The 20,244-nt window shown below is 39.5% G+C and overlaps 1 protein-coding gene across 1 annotated transcript in view; it reads right to left on the reverse strand.

Annotated features, from left to right (window-relative positions):
• kcnj13 (potassium inwardly rectifying channel subfamily J member 13) overlaps window positions 1-19,823 on the reverse strand; it is a 23,085-nt gene extending 3,262 nt beyond the window's left edge. The window contains exons 1-4 of the mRNA XM_051863530.1: window positions 13,541-19,823; window positions 13,357-13,427; window positions 11,213-11,353; window positions 6,622-7,135 (exon numbers count right to left, since the gene is read on the reverse strand). Of these exons, the coding sequence (XP_051719490.1) occupies window positions 6,622-7,105 (484 nt within the window). The 5' untranslated portion in view covers window positions 7,106-7,135; window positions 11,213-11,353; window positions 13,357-13,427; window positions 13,541-19,823. The remainder of the gene's footprint in view (window positions 1-6,621; window positions 7,136-11,212; window positions 11,354-13,356; window positions 13,428-13,540) is intronic.
• Between the last annotated feature and the right edge of the window lie 421 nt (window positions 19,824-20,244).

Raw genomic sequence — 20,244 nt, forward strand, 5'->3', positions numbered from 1 at the left:
AATGAGAATCATGAGGTCAAAGGAACTGCCTGAAGAGCTCAGAGACAGATTTGTGGCAAGGCACAGATCTGGCCAAGGTTACAAAAACATTTCTGCTGCACTTAAGGTTCCTAAGAGCACAGTGGCCTCCATAATCCTTAAATGGAAGACGTTTGGGATGACCAGAACCCTTCCTAGAGCTGGCCGTCCGGCCAAACTGAGCTATCGGGGGAGAAGAGCCTTGGTGAGAGAGGTAAAGAAGAACCCAAAGATCACTGTGGCTGAGCTCCAGAGATGCAGTCGGGAGATGGGAGAAAGTTGTAGAAAGTCAACCATCACTGCAGCCCTCCACCAGTCGGGGCTTTATGGCAGAGTGGCCCGACGGAAGCCTCTCCTCAGTGCAAGACACATAAAAGCCCGCATGGAGTTTGCTAAAGATGGTGAGAAATAAGATTCTCTGGTCTGATGAGACCAAGATAGAACTTTTTGGCCTTAATTCTAAGCGGTATGTGTGGAGAAAACCAGGCACTGCTCATCACCTGTCCAATACAGTCCCAACAGTGAAGCATGGTGGTGGCAGCATCATGCTAGGGGGGTGTTTTTCAGCTGCAGGGACAGGATGACTGGTTGCAATCGAGGGAAAGATGAATGCAGCCAAGAACAGGGATATCCTGGACGAAAACCTTCTCCAGAGTGCTCAGGACCTCAGACTGGGCCGAAGGTTTACCTTCCAACAAGACAATGACCCTAAGCACACAGCTAAAATAACGAAGGAGTGGCTTCACAACAACTCCGTGACTGTTCTTGAATGGCCCAGCCAGAGCCCTGACTTAAACCCAATTGAGCATGGCTGTATTAGATCAAAAGGGTGCTTCTACTAAATACTGAGCAAAGGGTCTGAATACTTAGGACCATGTGATATTTCAGTTTTTCTTTTTTAATAAATCTGCAAAAATGTCAACAATTCTGTGTTTTTCTGTCAATATGGGGTGCTGTGTGTACATTAATGAAGAAAAAAAATGAACGTAAATGATTTTAGCAAATGGCTGCAATATAACAAAGAGTGAAAAATTTAAGGGGGTCTGAATACTTTCCACTGTAAGTTCGTGGGTACCACTGTAAGTTCGTCAAGACAAAGTTTGAATGATGCTTGAATGAAGTCTTGTGTGATAGTTTAAAGGTGTTTAAAAAGTCCTTACAGACAGATAGATCTGTTAGAAGTCACCTTTAGAAATTTGTATCTATGTTTTATTTATTTATTTCTAATACATTTATGGTTGACGATGAGAAAAACACTTAATTTCAATTCCATTAGCTGTGAGGCAGTTCATTTCAAATTCACACTCATAATTCTTAAATTCAGAATTTTGCTTAATCCTGGTCAGAAGTCATGGTTTGATGGCTTACATGAAAAATCAGCCCCTGCTGGTAGATTTTGTAACTACACCAGTATGGGGGCAAAGGCATCTTTTTCGAGACAGGGATAGCTGCAGGTCGGAGTAATGGGCGTGTCGAAAGGAGGCATGCCAAAAGGTGAATTGCTACAACAGAAACTAACTCCTAACCCTACCCCCACACCCTGACAGACAGCATTCACGACCAATGAGAAAGACACGCCCCTACCTTTTGGCACGCCTCAACCTTTCTTCACGCCCATTACTCAAACCTGCAGATACCCACACTTGTCTTTCTCCATTGACAGTCAATACTTTTCTTTTTTCTTTTTTTTTGAAAGAAAATATAATATTTTATTATAGTAAATGTTTTAGAAAGTGTATATAGACTACCCTCCCTGTCTGCTGTTTTTGATGACAAATCACAGGATAGTTGAGTCACATGAATCACATGGCATTTACAGCTCAGCTGATTGGCTAGCTCACAAAATCTGTATTCAGAACTGAGTGCCTTTGAGCCAAGATGACGGCATGCAGATTGTGTTCTTTACCCCTGGGCCACCAGTCAAGCAACAGTCATCAAGAGGAATATTTTAGGAAGTGTGTTCCTCCATTTCCCAGGTTTTTGACACCTGAGGACACACATGACCAGTGCGTTTATTGCTTGGGAGATGGGTATGCATGAGCGTGCATGAGAGTTCTGAATGTGCCCATTGTGAGAAATTCACAATGACAAAACTCTATTTATTTTAATCCCTATTCTCGAGGGATGTGGGACAAGCATCTGCGCCTCGAGGCTCAGGCCACACTATTCCCTTTGGTCATGGGAATAGCAGGTCAATCTGGCTGAGAAGTTCGAGAAACAGTTTGCTCTTTCTTGCGCCTCAATTGCAGACTCAAGCGATCTATTAGAGCAGGATGTGCTGTCTATCAAGTCATCCGATCCAGTTTATAGCATGTTGTTGGCACCATTCAGACATGGATGGCAGATGTGGTTTAAGAAGGTGAGGAAAGTGTGTGTACTGAGTCTTCTCAATCTGCCAGCCCTGCATATGGGGAATTGCTGGATGTCATGGTGCCATGCTACAGCCAGAATGGATCTGGCTTGGGGGCCTGAAAAACGGGAAGTCGCTTGTAGAAGGCTGGAAGAGTGCTTCCTGTTATGTTTCGCCTTTCCCCCATGAGCCTTGCATTCCTTCCCGACCTCCACACTGAAGTGGAGAAGTCATTGAAGAAGCAATATTCAGCCCAGATTTATCCGTTTCATCATTCAAACTACATGAATCTGGTGTTACATGAAAGGAGGTGTTGCAGGCCTACCAGGCAGATCTGCTAAAAGATCTGGATGAGGGCCAGGGACTGTCCCCTGAAGCGTTGCTGAACTGCTCCGCACCATGGATCTAGCTCTCCGGGCCACTAAACAAACAGCTGCTGCTATCAGTCGCTTGAAGACAGTGATGATGGTCACAGAAAGGCATCTGTGGCTGAACTTGGTGGACATCAGGGAGAAAGAAAATTATTTTCTTTTTGGCGCATCTGTTGAGACAGTGGTCGAAAAGTTTAGAGAGTCAAGGGCGCAGTCGGCAAGGAAATACATCCCGCACCAAACCAGATCCCCACCTAAAGCCTCTGTGGGTTCATAAAGCCTCTGTGGGTTCTGGCCTGCCATAGTCCGAGGACCGGAGGCAGGGCCAGAGGGAGAGCATGGCCACTCGCTTCTCCTCCCTTAAGGAGTCAAGTGCAGAGGAGGTGAGGCGCCAGGAAGACAAGACAAGATCTCAGGGAAATGTTTAATAAGAAGCGCTTCGGTAAAGAACAGAATAAAGAAATAACATCTCTCCTGTGTGGGGCACAAGAGGTTGTTCCAAGCTGAATAAAATCTTCCGCTCATGGCACGTGTCTTATGCAAATCTTAGGTCCTGTTTACATTTGGTATTAAGATGTGTTTTGTTTGATCGGATCGTCCATTTATGAACAAAAATGCTTCTTAATACCAGGTGTAAACAGGGACTTAGTAACAGTTCCCTCTTCATGAATTACGGCTCCGAGGTCTGTAGCCTTAGTGATTTGGCTCCCTCTGGTGGCCCGCCTACACATTCTGATGTGTAGAGTAGATGATGCAGGTTGATATATATACAGGACACTGTTTGTCATCCCCTCTCCATCTAAAGGTTCAGTGCTCCCCTATGGTGGCACAATTAATGTTTTCCCCTTGGGTTGAGTATACTGAACCAATTGCTATTTTCTAAACAAAGTTGGGTTCTAAAATAGGGTTCGTTCCCCTGTTTGATTTCTCTCTTAGGGGGAATGCAAAAGGAAACTAATTAGATCATGGCAATTTGTATTCCTGCTATTTAGTTTACTCCCCCTCACCAACTACTGAAATGGGTTTCTAAGTAGGGGTTTGCTTCCCTGAAAAGTGGGTTATGAAATGCCTGACTGACCTATTTATCTCTCATGTGAGTTGACAATGCTAACAAGTCGAAAAAGTTTGCCTAGGGAGCGTCCCTCCTTGTTATCTGTCACTCACTATGATCCAGTGCTGTATATAGCAGCCATTGTAGCTCTAGCTAGCTTTTTTCTTCTAATTCAGCAATGTTAACGAGTTGAGGAAGTTCACAAGGAAAGGTGATTCTCCTTGTTATTTTGCACCATTTGCATTTGAATGAATAAAATGGTGTAAATCTGCCTTGGTTCTGAGAATAGTGTCAAGCAGTGTGTCCCTAACCCTTCTTGTATAGGGTAATTTAATAGAGCTGCAGCTCCCCTGTGGTTGCCTGAGGGATAAGTTTATTATAAGAAACTGTTGCATTAAAGTATTTTGCCATTCTTGTGTTACAGCCTACTATATGAAAATTAAGATTCATTTTCCCCACAAGAAGTGGTAATGCCTTAGTTAATAGTGGAATATTGAAAGAAAAAAAGCCTGGCCCTTTTTTCCGTAGAGCTCTGCCTTTGGGGCTGCAGTAGCCCACTGGGGAGGGAGGAAGGTTCTATTGAGGACGGGACTTCTGCTATAGAGGCATAGAAGCTAAAGGATCTTCTATTTTTGTGGGAGATAATGACTTAGGGAATGATACCACTAGACAGTCTGTGTATGTACATGGTTGACTCTGTATGACTCTGGCTAAGTAATCTGTTGAGTCAATGTATGCTATGCCCACTATCTTTGTGTATCTTTGTGAGTATTTGTTCCCCATAGCGTCCATCCAAGACGCAGTGTATAGTTCCCATTCGAAAGAGATCATCTCACGTTCCGACTGTAACAGTGGTTCAATGAGAAGGGGAACAAGACACTGCATCTTGTTGCCATGCCATTGGATCTGCCTGGATGTCTCCTTCGGACAAAGAAGTTGATGACATTTATTACGGGTGCCCTATTTTACTTCCGGGTGCTCTGCTAATGACGTCATGGACTGTAGCCAATCACTCAGACTGGAGTGTTTTGGCTCATTCTAAGGTAATAAATATATAACGGTTCATTATGTAAGGTCTTTATACACCACTCAAAACATAGTTCTGTCAGGATCACTATCGTCAAAGATGACTGGCAGTTAGCATACAGTTTGGAATGGCGGTATGGTTCTGTTCTGGGCAAAAACTCCCTGCCCATCCATGCAGCCTAGCATGGATAAGAGAGGGGAGAGCAGCAATAACCCCCCTTAGGGTAAACAGAACAGAACCAAGTATTGCAATATCATTAATTTTCTTAATGACAATAATTAATGTAACATAATTGAAGAAATGAGTTTGATCAAAAGAAATATCAGAAGGTCAAGTCCTGACTGGACAAAGAAGGAGCTAGGGATGGAGGAGGGTAATTAGCTCCTGAGCAATGAGATAAAGCTGCTGATAATACTGAATGGACCATATATACGAATGCGGTGATAGGTGTCATATTCCTATAGGTCAATGTGAATCAGCTGAGTGTCAGCTGATGCGAGCTTGACTAATGTGACCCGCCAGAACTAACACTATACGCTTGATTTATATATATTATTTTGCATTTTTGTCCTAAATTTTACACACTGCACCTTTAACGTTTCCAATATGGCAGATATGTTGATGTACTGTTGCTAATGAACTGCAATCTAGGTATTTAATATCTACAGTATGAACTTAAAAAGCTGAACTTAGAACTGAACACAAGTACCCCTGATTTCAGTGCATACTGTTAAATCCATTTATATTTTAGTTCAATAGCAAGACATCTACAGATCATTCTACATTTCCTCTGAGGCCTGGACCAGGATCATCTGCTCAGTACAAAGCCAGAATTGTGATGCATTTACATTCATTACTCCATAGTTCAGAGGCAATACTCGTGATGAGTTTTATTTTAAATATATTCATCAATGAGACTTTTATTGGCATTTCTGTCTGACCTTAAAGCATGTGAACTCAGGATTCACATGGCTTACTGTACATACACCTTAAGTCTTTATCTAAGTCTTTGTGAGATTCTTGGAGGTAACCAATTGATGTCTTTCCAAGATACATGTTGATTTTAAGTTACAGTTCAGTTTACCCATAAATAGGGGAACGTGCTGAAATGGTCAACAGATATACAGTATGATGACATCTGGTTTAAGCATTAATGTAAATGTGTGATTTATGTGTTTATTCTGTATGTATATATTTACACAAATCTTGGTAAACATTTACACACACACACACACACACACATGCATACACACACACATATATATATATATATACACATACACATGCATACACACACACACACACACACACACATATATATATATATATATATATATATATATATGTTAACATGATTTAGTGGTAGTGGGCAAAAAATGTTTGCCCATCTTTCTGTGTAATGTTATATTTAACCAGCAATGTCAAGTGCTTCTTTTTTTTTAATTAGTAGCTTCATAAAAAAGAATTTTGGAATAAAAGGCACAAAATTAAAAAAGCTGCAAAATAAAACTGCTAAAGAAATTATTTAGTAAATAATAATAATAATAATTAATTAGTACTTAAATATATTTTATTAACCTCTGTTTTTTATTTATTTATTTATTTTTTATGCAGCCTTAATTTTTATTATAAAATTATCCCAGATATTTGTTGATTGAGCTTAACTTGTATTGAACCTTGAATATTCCTTTAAACCTAACCTAAACTTGAGTCATTTAAAATCTTCATTTCCAAAGGAAATGTATATCTCTTACATAGACCTGGTGCAAATTTCTACAGCAAAGTAGAAGACTGTGGTGTGTACCGGTGATGAAGGCCTCCAGCATGAGGCCCAGCAGCATCTGCAGGGCGAGCAGCACTATGGCAGTTGGACAGTCAGCGTTGGGGTACATGGTGCCGTACCCGATGGTCAGCTGCGTCTCCAGGGCAAAAGAGAAGGCGGCGGTGAAGCCCGTCACGTGTTTGACGCACAGCACGTGGCCAGGCGGTGGGGAGTCGTGGTTGGGCACATCCAGGTCTCCATTGACACGGGCGAGCAGGTACCACAACACTGCGAACAGCAACCAGTGAAGCAGGAAGGAGCCACAGAAAGCCAACACCACCCATCGCCACCGCAACGCCAGCCATGTCCCCCACATGTCCCGCAGGGCACCGAACCACGTCTCTCTGTAGCCTGGGGCATTGCCTCGCATCAGGCTCCGCCCGTCCTTGCTGACCAGTCGCTGACGTTGAGGTTTGGTCATCAGAGGGCAGGAGACAGCCTTTTGGTCACTGGTGGTGCTTGTCATGATGATGAAAAGTTGGCAAGCGGCTGACACCTGGAAAGTTATGCAAAGAACAGCTGATATCAGCTACACATTTCCATACATGTACATATGAATATCTGATGTTCTTCAAGAGATAGTTCAACCTCTAAAAAATTCCAATTCCTCTGTGAAAATTAAAACACATCATTCCTTATAGTCTTTTCTCACAGCAGCCACAATAATTAAACTCATCATTTTGATGGCGGATTGTCCAAATGACAATCATCAGTGACAACTGGAGATTCACCCGTAGTCAGAAGCAAAAGACTTCGGACTGCGGAGTGCCTACAGAAATTGAAATCTACAGGTAACACTAATACCCACTAAATACACATAGTCACGCAATGCTGATGTTGTTAACATTAACAATTTGAGGAAAAAGTATAACAATAATAATAATTTGCAGGGTTTGACATGATTCGAGCTAAGCGATTGTTATTTAATTATCATCGGCAGCGTGATTTATTGTAATGCTTTTTTCTCAGTTGGTCAAATCAAAAGTGGCAGACATGTTACTTACTCGTTCAGATTACATTTTCCGGTGAAAATTCTTATTTTGGTCATATTTATAAGATGTAGAATCTGTGATTCTGAAGTACAGTATCCACACCGATGTGGTGACTGACAGCAAATAGCAAATTAGATTAATCCACGCTGAGGAGCCATCCCAATGCACAACCCACGTAAAGATGATAATTACGCAAATAACTGCAATTGCAGGTTTCAAACAGAGATGGCGACAAAGAGAAAAAACGTACGCACTGCAGCTTTAACTAAAAGTGTTTTCATTTTTGGTATGTGAAATAGGGCTAAAATAAATTGAAATATAAATATTAGATGGAAAAACTTTAAAAATGACTTAAACTGAAATAAACATGAATTAAAGCTTACAGAATAATTATAAATATAATATAATTTTATATTATAAATCTTATAATATAAAGAACTAATAAAATTGACAAAAGCACACTTACCTAAAGTTTACTATAACTCAAACTAAAATTAAAATAACTGAACATATAAAAATAAAAGCAAAATATAAACAAATACTATAATAGTATATAAATAATGCTGAAATAACACTGTTCAGTTCATACAAAGCTGTTGTATTGCTTCAAGAAACTTATAGTGCATAAGTTGTGAATGGTAACACCATAGCTACTTTGTATTTTATTTATTTATTTTACACTTCTTTGGCACTTGACAGCTGTCATAATGAAAAAAGAATTTCTTTTTAGGTTTAGAACTACATGAGGCATAATGACAGATTTTCGGGTGAACTATTCCTTTAAAATTTCAATAAAAAATCTGCCATTTCAACTGCCAGGTGATTTAATTGGTGATGTTTCTCAGTGGGGTGTGTGTGTGGAAGGGACAGCAGGAATGTGTGTTTAATCCACTCTTTTTTTTCGCTGTCTCTCTCTCTACCAGACAACTGCGAGTAATTAGTCTGACACTAAAAAGCAAAGCACTGAAATAATAATAAAAAAGAAAAAAAGAACTCCAGTAGCACAATGTTTTTTTCATCGTGTCACATTGCTTAATGATATTACTTTGTGTGCTAGAGAACCTGACTAACAAGTAAAATGTGTCTATAAATATTATGCAGGCACACGAAATGAAAGTGCTTGAGCGTGTTTGGATGCCAGCGCTTGAGGTTAAACTGTAATAAAGAGGAGAGTGTCACATTTTAATTTAACAAATGTTAACTTGCCCTCCGGGTTCTCTTGCGGTGAGGAGAGGGAATGTTCCAATTCAGGATGTTTTCATGATGGGGGAAAATTCCCTTGGTAAAGATGGGTAAAATTTGCTTTAAATCTTTTTAAATTCTAGCATATTGACAACCTACTAGAATAGATCTTATAGCCTGACCTGACCTTGGTCTCTCCCTTGGGCTTGGGATTTCGAAACTAGGGAATCCCTAAGATTTATATATATTTTTATATATATATATATATATATATATATATATACACACACTATGGGGGCACGTTTGGTTATAAATGTTATTAGATTGACAAAATTATTATTTTTTTTCATACTTTAATTGAAGGTGCCAGAACATCCTGACCCAATTTAACCCCGGGTCCCTCTTCATAAAGTACTCTTTTGATTAGACAAGACCCTGAATATTGCCTGTACATCTAAACCTAAACTTCATGAGAGAATTCATCACATGATAAATCACGGTAGACCGTGAAGTAGATCTTGTAACTGTGTGCGTGCTTGCAGCGCATGTTATTCATGTGACCGCGTCTGGCCGCAGGGCGATAAAAACACATCTCTCTTTATGTATTGGGTTCCACAGATTAACTCCTAGCTGATCATATCAGCGCTACATTTAGCGTAGCACTTTCTGTGGACATCTGATGCTACACTATGTGTATATACCATTCACTTACACTAACCCTTTGCAGATGTAAAATAAGTCATTGCCACTTAACCATATTGTTTTATTTATCATAATCATTTATTTTATTGCAAGTAGTAATGCTAATGCTTGTCTTCATGCTAGATTTCATTAGCTTGTGAATGATGGGCTTTCAGTTGACAGTGTGACGCTGGTCATATTTACAGATGGGATTAAGTTAGTGTGAAAAATTGTTTTTTATAAGCATGCAAATGTTCATTCTTTCGTCTTTTTTCTTTCATACCAAAACAAATTTCATATCCAGGCATGATACATAATAGCAAACAGGGCTTTTTACACACATATTTCTGTTAAGTATGTTATATCAGGATATTTTAAAATTTAAATACATCTAGTTTGATTGAAATCTAACTAAGAACATCATTTTCTTAGCATTTCAGGATTAGTTTTTCTAGCAGTACTTTATTTTCTTTGATTCCCCCCTTTCATCAGTCATATCTTTGATTGACATCTCAGAGGGCTCTGCAATTATTAAGCTACCTCAATGACACCTCACCTTGTGAATGCTTACTTCGACACATGAGAAACAATAGCACAACAATGAGTAGCTGATTCCTGGATATAAGATTAACCTGGACCTTTGTGTGTGTGTGTGTGTGTGTGTGTGTGTGGGAGAGAGAGAGTTTGAGATGGTTGGCTTCGCTGTCAGTTACTGTAAGCACTGTACCTTCTGAACTTTAGCACATGTCGTGCATGGTTTACTTATGTGAACTTCAAGACGAATTAGAATGGAAAAAATGTGTTTTGTTTTGGTGACTTTAGTTACGAGTTTAACCAGAAATTTGGTCTGATTAAAACTGAGTGACTCTCCACTGCACACAGTTCAATGTGTCAGAGTGCAAATGAGTCTGGTGTGCTCATGGGTAAATGATTATTTCAAGTGTGTGTGTGTGTGTGTGTGTGTGTGTGTGTGTGTGTGAGATGAGAGTCGGGAAAGAAGAGAGAAGAAAATAGAGAGAGATATAAATATATAAATCTACCTTGGAAATGCAAAACAAATTCATTTAAATTCTGCTCCAAAAAGACAAAAAGCACCATAAAATTACTATAAATATGACTCAAATAGTCCATGTGACTCATATGATAGCTTTGTGTGAGGAATATAGTGAATTTTTTTCTTTACTAAAGAGCAATGCTGTTTGGTGTCAAATGACATCAACAACATATTTTTGTTGTCCATTTCAGAGTTTTGATGGAAAGGAAGACATATGGACTACTTTTATGGTGCTATTTTTGTCATTTTGGATCTTGTCAGACCCAATCCTCACTGCCTTTCATTTCCGGCCTGGTTATTTTTTTAAAAAAAAAATCATCTTTTGTGCTCCAGGGAAGAAGAAAAGTCATATTGGAACAGCATGAAGGTTAGTAAATGCTAACCATTTTTGTTTTGGGTGAACTATTCCTTTATGACCAAAAACATAGATGTCACAAAATGCATCCTTGATGAATAAACAATGATTTACTAACACACACACATGCAAACACAAACACTGCCCTGAGCTGATCCGGATGCTGATTTGTTTTCAATAGAGAGTCTTCTGAGACTGTGATTACTCATGGTCACCCAAGGAAAAATATCTTCTATTTTTCTTTTCTTGCTATAAATCTTATCTAATAATCTCTCTAATAGAGCATAAAACATTTCCAGTTTTACTCACCAAATTTCTCTCTTTGGGGTTTATTAAGGATTCCTCAGTGTTTTCCGACGAAGCGTGAAACCTTCTGAGAAGTTCAAGTGGGATCTAGATTGGGAGGAACCGTAGATCCTCGGCCAGAGTGTAAAACCAATTCAGATCCTTCTATAGGAGACACCAAAGAGTCAGATGTACTAAGGAACTCCAACAAACACACACATACAATGAAGAGAGCCGGCCCTGAAACTCATTGGTCACATTACTCAGCATGTGGCCAATTAGGAGTGCTTGAGAGAGGAGGAGAACACCTAGAGTCACTTCTCTGTGTGTGTGTGTGTGTGTGTGTGTGTGTGTGTGAGAGAGAGAGAGATGAAAGGAACAGTACAGTAGCTTGTCTTTCTCACCCATCTTTCTAAAGTTGCTTTGACTGCTAAGCTTCTCGCAACTGTTTCTCTTTCGGGTGAGGAGCGAAAACAGATTTTGTCCTTTTTTTGTTGGTCAGCGTGAGTGTTTCTGCCTGAGTGCTTGTGTTAATGCTTACGTAATATCTCTCATTTACAGGAAAGGGTCACAGCATTGCTGATGATAGTTTGATGGTTTTGTGATCACATTTAATTAAGTTCTTGGTTATGTTTCAAATGAGACATATGCAAGATTACTGGGGTCTAGAGTTGTCAAAAGTGCCGACTTCTGTACCACATCGGTACTGAAATTTTAAAAATGTGACGCTTTGAGCTCTATTGAGTGGATTTATAAACACCTCTGATTGGCCATTGTGTTCACATGCTCAACAGATATGTCTGTGATTGGCTTCAATGATCAACGCTTCAAAAACGTTGTAAATAGTAATCAATGATGCTCTTCACCAAGCACTTACACAGATACACATGGGAGCGTTTGAAAAGCAGGCGTCCATCGCGGACCAGTCCGCTGATAGACGCCTGCTTCCAACGCTTTCAAATTCAAACATTTCTGTGTGCTTATAAACACTACTGTGCGTTGAACATTGTAGCCAATCAAAGACATATCCAATGAGCGTGTCAATACAATGGCCAATCAGAGGTGTTTACGAATCCGCTTAACAGCGTTCAAAAGTGTCACTTTTTTAAAATTTCAGTACCGATTTGTACCAAAGTCAGTACTTTTGACAACTCTACTGGGGTCTATTTCTTCAGCAGTAAAATGTGAGAAGGTCAAAATTCTCCATTGAATCTCAGTGCTATCTAGGAGCAACGACTGGAAAATTATAGAGATGATAGTTTGATGGTTTTGTGATCACATTTAATTAATTTTTTGGTTATGTTATGTTTGGTATGTTATGTTTTTGGTTATGTTCTCATCAAGCGTTTCTTGTTAGAAACGCTTGATGAGAAATGTTTGAGTTCATATTGAGATCTCTGTCTTTTGATTCCTGACTGTCCTGAGCACAGTTTCAGACACTGTTGAGATCTCTTCTGAAACTCTAAATTAGACATATGAGATTACTGGGGTCTTTTTCCTCAGGAGTGAAGTGTGAGAATCTCCAAAGTCTCCATTTAATCTCAGTGCTGTCTTGGAGAAACAACTGAAATTAAAGAGATCTTGTTTGTGATTTTAATTTCCAGTGGGCAAGACCCACTTCAACTCTTGTAAGTAACTAGAATTGCACTTTACTCAGCACTAAAATGCTAATAAATTATATTTCTGGTAATGATGTGAGGCTAATTGACACATTTACAATGGAAATAGCTGCTTGTGGGAAACTTTAGAGTTGTAACAGGAACGAAATGAGAGCTCCACATAAAATAAAGCATTGAAATATCAACAAATAAAAATGTTTTTATGGTGATTTATGAACAGCTTCCTCAGGCAGGCTCATCATTTTCTGTGCATGGCATTTGAATACAGAATGGTTGCATCACACAGCTGACGGTCTCAGTTCATTGCAATGATAAGAAATCTAAAGGTGTTCATTGTGAACTAGATAATAGATAACAGCTAGATTCTGTAGTTAGCTAAAGAGCAAGCAATATTGTTAATTTACAACTGCCTTGCAGGAGAACATAGCAATTACGTATTTCTTGTATTCATTTGTTGGATTGTCATTGTCTTTCTTCAAGTACTTTCCAAAACATTTATTCACGATAAAATGGATATTTTTTTTCTCAAAATTGCTGCCATTTACTCACCTTGTGTCGTTTCAAACCTGCGTGACTTTCTTTCTTCTTTAGAACATCACAGGAAAACTTCAGAAGATCGTCTTCCATGAAAGCGTCGACCATACAAAAGACATAAGAGTGGGTAAAAGATATTAACCTATATATTATAAAACAAAATAGTTGCATACATTATTTTGTTTAAGAGTTCACATACCACATTTTGCCTCCTCGAGCATCAATGACCATTCGCAGCCTTTGTGAAACTTGTGCAGTCTCTTGTTCTGTGGCAAAGCTGGGCCTCAACATCTTTGAGAACTGTGAACAGAACTCAGACGTGCAGCGCATGCAAGGCACTAAAGAACTTACATGACCTGGAGGTTTTTGTCAACAGCAGTAATTTATAAACCTTACTGCTCATTCATGTAGTCAGAAGATGTAAATGGATGTTTGAAGGATTTTTTTAGGATATTTGATCATCAGCTATGGAACGTCAGAACAGAGGAGCCAAAGGACGAATTACAAATAGAATAATCATGATCACTGAGCATGTTTAAATGCACACCAATATGCTGATAACCACCAAAAATCTTTTTTTTTTTTTTTTAAATAGGCTAATCCAATTTACCAGTTTATGTGCAAATCAATAACCTGTCAATTCAAGTAAACCATGTTTTAAAAAAACAGGTTATTGCCCTATAGTGATGTCAAAACTTTAGCATCTACTGTATTTCACTCAGAGTATTCTATGTTATGTGAGTTGTGATGTTAAATAAAGCATTAAAACCCCCCAGAGTATTTCAATATGTCAGGGGAAAACTTGCACAGACTCATTCTCCTCTTAAATTTGAAGTTTCTACACTGTAAACCCGAATTAGTTGGGCTAACTCAAAAAAAATTGAGGTAATGAGTTACATCAAATATTTTGAGTTATGCTGTTCCCAATTTTAAGCAAGCAGAACTATCAAGTTTTGAGTTTGTAGTACTCATGCATGTTAATTGCTCCTAACTTGAAGTACTGAGTTAGCTAACTCATACATTTTGATTAACATAACAGATTTAGTTAATTAACTTTTTTATTTTGAGTTCTTGCAAATCAAATGAGTTATTTACTTCACTGTAAAACTTAAGTTGTCAGAACTCAAAAAAGTTGAATGAGAATTTTTTAAGAAACTTAAAGTTTTGTGCATTTTTATTGTTCATAACTTGAAATATTTGAGTACACTAATTTATACATTTAACTTAAAGGATTAATTCACTTTCAAATAAAAATTATCCCAAGCTTTACTCACCCTCAAGCCATCCTACACTCAAAAAAATAACTCTTTGAACGAACATAAAAAAATCATGGAAAGGATTTCCACATGATTAAGTTGCTTTATTTCAGCATTATGCAATTCTGTTATTCCAATTTAATGTACTTACGTTGGGTCAACACAGCCAACTTAGTTTTTATTAACATTAAAGGTTTATTTTTACTCTATGCAAAATCCTTGAGTTGTGACAAAACAACTGACTAAGGAAGAATCTATGTAAAATAGTTATGTCCAACTTACTCAATTCAATCATGGACAGTGGTTCCACATGATTGAGACAAGTAAAAACCAATAGATTCAACCATGTTAAATTAACTAGAATCAATTGTGTTCATTTAAAATAAAATAAATAAAAAGCAATAAATAAATAAATTGTTTTCATATACATTGATTTTTACAATTAATTCTTCTTGTTTAATTTTGTGATTTACATAACTTTTGTGATGTTCTGTGTTAGAAATCTAGATGTGATACTGGATGCATCCTAAATTGCCTTAACCAAAAACATTGTAAAGCCTAAATTGATCATAAGTCCATTGGTGGCAATGGTTTTACAATCAACATAGGCTTACAATGCTTTTGGGAAATGCAACCCAGAGCACTACCACAGTGATTACATTCTTATTAAAATAATTTGAAAGTTTGTTAGCAGGTCCTCAACTCAAGCACAAGTGCAACAATTCACCACAATGGTAACCCTAAAACTATTAATTAACAGAAACTTTTAAATACCAACATAATAGAACAGTAAACATTAAAAAGTCTTTCCATTTTCTCATCTTCCTAAAAACTGCTTAAAATAACACTTTATTTCAACATTTACACTCCTAGTTCAGCCCCTTTGCAAAGCATGATGGGAAGTAAAAATCCTGTTTGATTGAGTCCTGGTTGGGTTTACTTGATTGAAACATGTTATTCCAATATGAAAACATCAAGTTAAGTCAAAGAGTAATCGTTTCAAGTCAATTTAACATGAATCAATCACATTTAAACTTGAAACCTGATACAATGGCGTTGAATCAAAATAAGTTGTTTAAATAAAGTGAGCAGCATCAAAAAATCATTTTTTTCAGTGTAGGTGTATATGACTTTCTTCTTTCTGATGAACACAATCTGAGAAATATTAATAAATATCCTGACGCATCTGAGCTTTATAATGGCAGTGAGCAAGGATCAATGAGTATGAGCTGAAGAAAGTGTCTCCATCTACATTAATCCATATAAGATGATGCCCCAGGTTAAAGAGACACTCGTGGGCTATCTCTCCCCTGGCAGCGCATCATCCTTGAAAAAGCCTGTTCTTCCCTCCAGACCATGCAGAATCGCATCTTCGCTGGTGGGCTTTTCAGGCGGCAGGTCAGGCTGGTGCTTCTTGGGTGTTGAGAACTGACAGAAAGGCTACAGAATACAGTTTGCATGGCAGAATACCTCCGTATTTCAACGCCTCCAAACCAGAACAGGTGCATTTGCTGACTCAAAAATGGCAAACTCTGATTTTAGAAATTTGCGGTTTGAATAGTTCTCTCAGAACATTCAAGTTCAAAACGTTGATGGTCAAAATGATTGTGTCTCAAATTCAACACAAAGATTGGTTTGTCACGATCGACCTCAAGGACGCGTATTTTCACATTGAAATTCTGCCACAACAGGAAATTCCTGAGGTTCGCTTTCGGGGGCGAAGCCTACCAATATCGGGTTCTTCCATTCGGCCTAGCCTTGTCACACTATACATACACGAAATGCATTGATCCAGTACTGGCTCCTTTACGACTGCAGGGCATCCACATTTTAAATTACATAGACAGCTGGCTGATACTCGCCCAGTCTCAAGAGCCTACATTGAGACATCATCCAAGCTCATCTTCAAACCCTGCGGTTGAGGCTCAATGCCAAGAAAAGCCTTCTGCACATGAGACCATTTCAGTTGTGGCTCAGAGCTAGGGGGATTTCATCCGAGGGCCAATCCCCTGCGGTGAATAAGGGTTACGCGTTGCGGGCTTCATACCCTTTTATTGCGGCTCGGTTCCTCACTTTGGGTTCCACACTAGGAGCATGTTGTCGCTGCAAGATGCTAACAACAGATGCTTCCCTGATGGGCTTGGGAGTGGTCTTAGATGGCCGTCCAGCCCAAGGGGTCTGGAGAGGCCGTCATCTCGATTGGTACATCAATTGCCTCAAATTGATGGCTGTATTTCTGGCCCTGAAATACTTCCTCTGGCAATTAACCCACACCGGCATGTCCTGGTGTGGGTGGACAACACGGCGGTAGTCGCTTATATAAATCGCCAGGGCAGACTGCGTTTGTGCGGTCTGAAAAAACTAGCGCAGCAGCTTTTGTTTTCAGTTCCTGTCCCTCAGGGCGATTTACATTCCTGTAAGCATGAATGTGGGAGCAGATTTACTGTCCAGACAGGAGGTCAAACACGGGGATTGGAAGCTCCATCCCGATATGATCAGTCAGATCTAGGAAAGATTTTACAAAGCAGAGGTGGACCTCTTCGCTTCTCAGGAAACAGCGCAATGTCCCCTTTACTTCTCACTGAATCCTCCTGCCCCCCCCGGGTCTGGACGCCATGGCCCATGCATGGCCCAAGAAGTGTCTATATGCATTTTCTCCGATCGCTCTGCTCCCGGGAGTCCTGGCCAAGGTCCGTCAACAAGGGGCATGCCTCTTGTTGATAGCGTTGGCCAACCAGAGTCTGGTTCTCAGGAATAATATCTCTCCATGACGGCTCGCCTTGGGCAGTACAGAGCAGGGGGGGATCTCCTGTCTCAGGCGCAGGAGACGATACTCCATCCCTGGCCAGAGCTGTGGAACCTTCATCTGGCCCATGAGGGAGACCGGCTAAGAGATACTGGACTTCCAGCGGATGTAATAGAGACTATTCTGAGTGCCAGGGCTCCCTCCACTAGAAGAATGTACACCCTTAAGTGGCTCGTCTTTGAAAGATGGTGTACTATGCATCATGCAGACCCAGTTCACTGCCAGATTGTTTCAGTGCTGGAGTTTCTGCAGGAGAAGCTGTCAGCAGACACATGTCCTGCTACTCTCAGAGTTTTTGTGTCCACCATCTCAGCCTGCCATGCTGTAATTGATGGGGTTTCAATAGGGAAACAGAGAATTGAGACATTTGCAGGCTCTGTCGGTTTCCCCATCCTGCTTATACTTTGCCCCACGACTAGTCAAGGCTATTTTGCACCCTCCAAAGGTTTCTTTTTCGATCATGCATCGTATCATTCTTGAAGCCTTCTTCACTGGAGCAGGAGAGACACCACTTACTGTGTCCAGTTCGTGCTCTTCAGGTTCACGTCCTCCGCACAAGCCAGTGGCATAAGTCAGAGCAGCTGTTCATTTGTCAGGGGGACCGTAACCGGGGAGTGGCCTCCAAGAAGCAGACTATGTCACATTGGGTGAGGGATGCTATCGCCCTAGCCTATGAGGAACGCAGTCAAGCTTTGCCTCTAGGCATGAGGGTTCATTCTACCAGGGGGGTTGCGTCCTTCAGGGCTTTGGCAAGAGGCACCCCCTTGCAGTAAGTATGCGATGCGGCAGGTTGGTCCTCTCCGCACACATTTATTAGATTCTATAGTTTGGATGTTCATGTTACTCCTGGCTCTCATGTCCTTGAGTCGACATCTCAAGCCCATGTCTGAGGCCTTTCTCGTGTTTGTGCACACACACTACACAACCTTGAGAGGTCCAGACACTTCCAGTACGGCAGCGTTGGTATTCTCGTTCCCATAGCACTTTATCAGCGCCTCTAAAGATGTGTCTAGGACGTTCTTCAGACAAAGTGACCTGATGAGCGCACCTGTCTATTTTAAGCCTCTGACATGCGCATTCCGATGACGTCATCATCAGAGGTTATTTAAGCCAAATTTTTGGCATGTTTGAACAGGGTCAAGTAACCCGAGACGTTTTCAGCACTTTTTACTGTAGAATTATTTTTTATGAACTGTTGAACTTGGCACATTACACATTGCATAATGAGCCATACTGCGGCTTCAGCCCATTTCGTGGCGCATTTCTCGGCCACCACAGAGTGGCACCACATGAGTCCATTATAGTATTATATAGCTATTCTAACGAAATACAAATTTTCAGGACTTTTTACTGTCAAATTTTTATTTTATGAGCCATTAAACCTGGCACATAATGCACATTGCATTTTCTGCCCAGTGCTTTTTCTCTGCAGCCTTAGAGGGTGTATTAAAGTGGACATTAGCCCATTATATTAGAGCTACTCCTCCTCTAACGAAATCCAAATTTCAAGCAGTTTTTACTGTAGAATTCTTTTTTTTTTTTTGAAAAAAAACTTGGCACAATACATAATGCACAATGAGCCTCCTATTACATTTTCTGCCCATTTAGCTTTAACCTTCATGGGCGTTGGGGGTTATTGATGTGGTCAGATAGCTTAGCTATAATTCTTATGCATCTATGTGGTCAGAAAAGCTTAGGCGTCAACCAACGCAGTCAGAGTGGGAGTCACTTGAGGATAATATTGCAGGTGTTGGGGACACCTGGGTTAACTTAAGTTAGGTGTTTAGGGGAATTTCTACCACATCTGTACTGTACATAAGTCATAGAATATATTTACCTTTCAAATAAATCTCTTTTACTGGGACTCTGCTTCGTCTGTCTGTCATCTGTCTTCAATTATTCAACTAAATTGTCAAAATAAAATTTTAAATAGAATAGTTGATTTAGTATTTTACATTAATGACACTTTAAAAATATACAATTTTAGTAAAAATTATATCAAAAGTTGTAACGATCGGCCCAATCGGTCTAGTTTACATGTATTTAAAATGGGGCCAGATTAAACTGTGTGAGCTTTTGGAGTGTTTAAAAAAGATGAGACAGATGACAGAAATAAAGTAAATAAAGTGTATTTACAATTTCCACATGGAACTTAAAACAACACAATAAAACTAGAATAACTTAAGCTGTTTAAAAGCATGGGGTCCATTAGCACCATACCCTAAAACAGTCCTTAAGAGTCCTAGTAGCGTGCTGAAAGTCCCAATGTGAAAGTGTCCACCGGTGTATATACAAAGTCCACAGAAGTGTTAATCCAAGTGAAGGTGATATGAAGCGCTGGAAAGGTAAGTCTGTAAAAACTACTCCTCAATCCAGCTTGTGGTCGTTTTGCTTGGTGACCTCGTTTATTTGCCATGCTACCTCCTTTATATTGGCTTACTTCCTGATTCCTGTCATGTGATCAGTCACATGACAGGCAGACCCAGACTCATTTAAAGACATACACACATAAAAGTAAGAGGAATAAAATGGACTAAAATGACTAAGACAACATGTAAACCTATTAAAACTCAAATATATATAAAACCATTATGATATATATTGAGCGGTACAACATGTGTTTCTATTTATTTCCTATAGGTAATAACACATTGGCTGATGCATCATTATCCAGCACATGCTAAATTTATATCTAAATAGTCTAGGCTATGCTTCAGTTTAAAAGTAAATCCACATTGTCCTAATGGGCGAAAATCTAGTTCTGTCGATCGGTTTATTCTTAAGCCGTTTATGATCTTACGCCAATAAAGGAAAATGGTTTAATGCATTTACATGACGTGT

This window comes from Ctenopharyngodon idella, chromosome 15, assembly GCF_019924925.1.
Source record: "Ctenopharyngodon idella isolate HZGC_01 chromosome 15, HZGC01, whole genome shotgun sequence".
Lineage (NCBI taxonomy): Eukaryota > Metazoa > Chordata > Actinopteri > Cypriniformes > Xenocyprididae > Ctenopharyngodon > Ctenopharyngodon idella.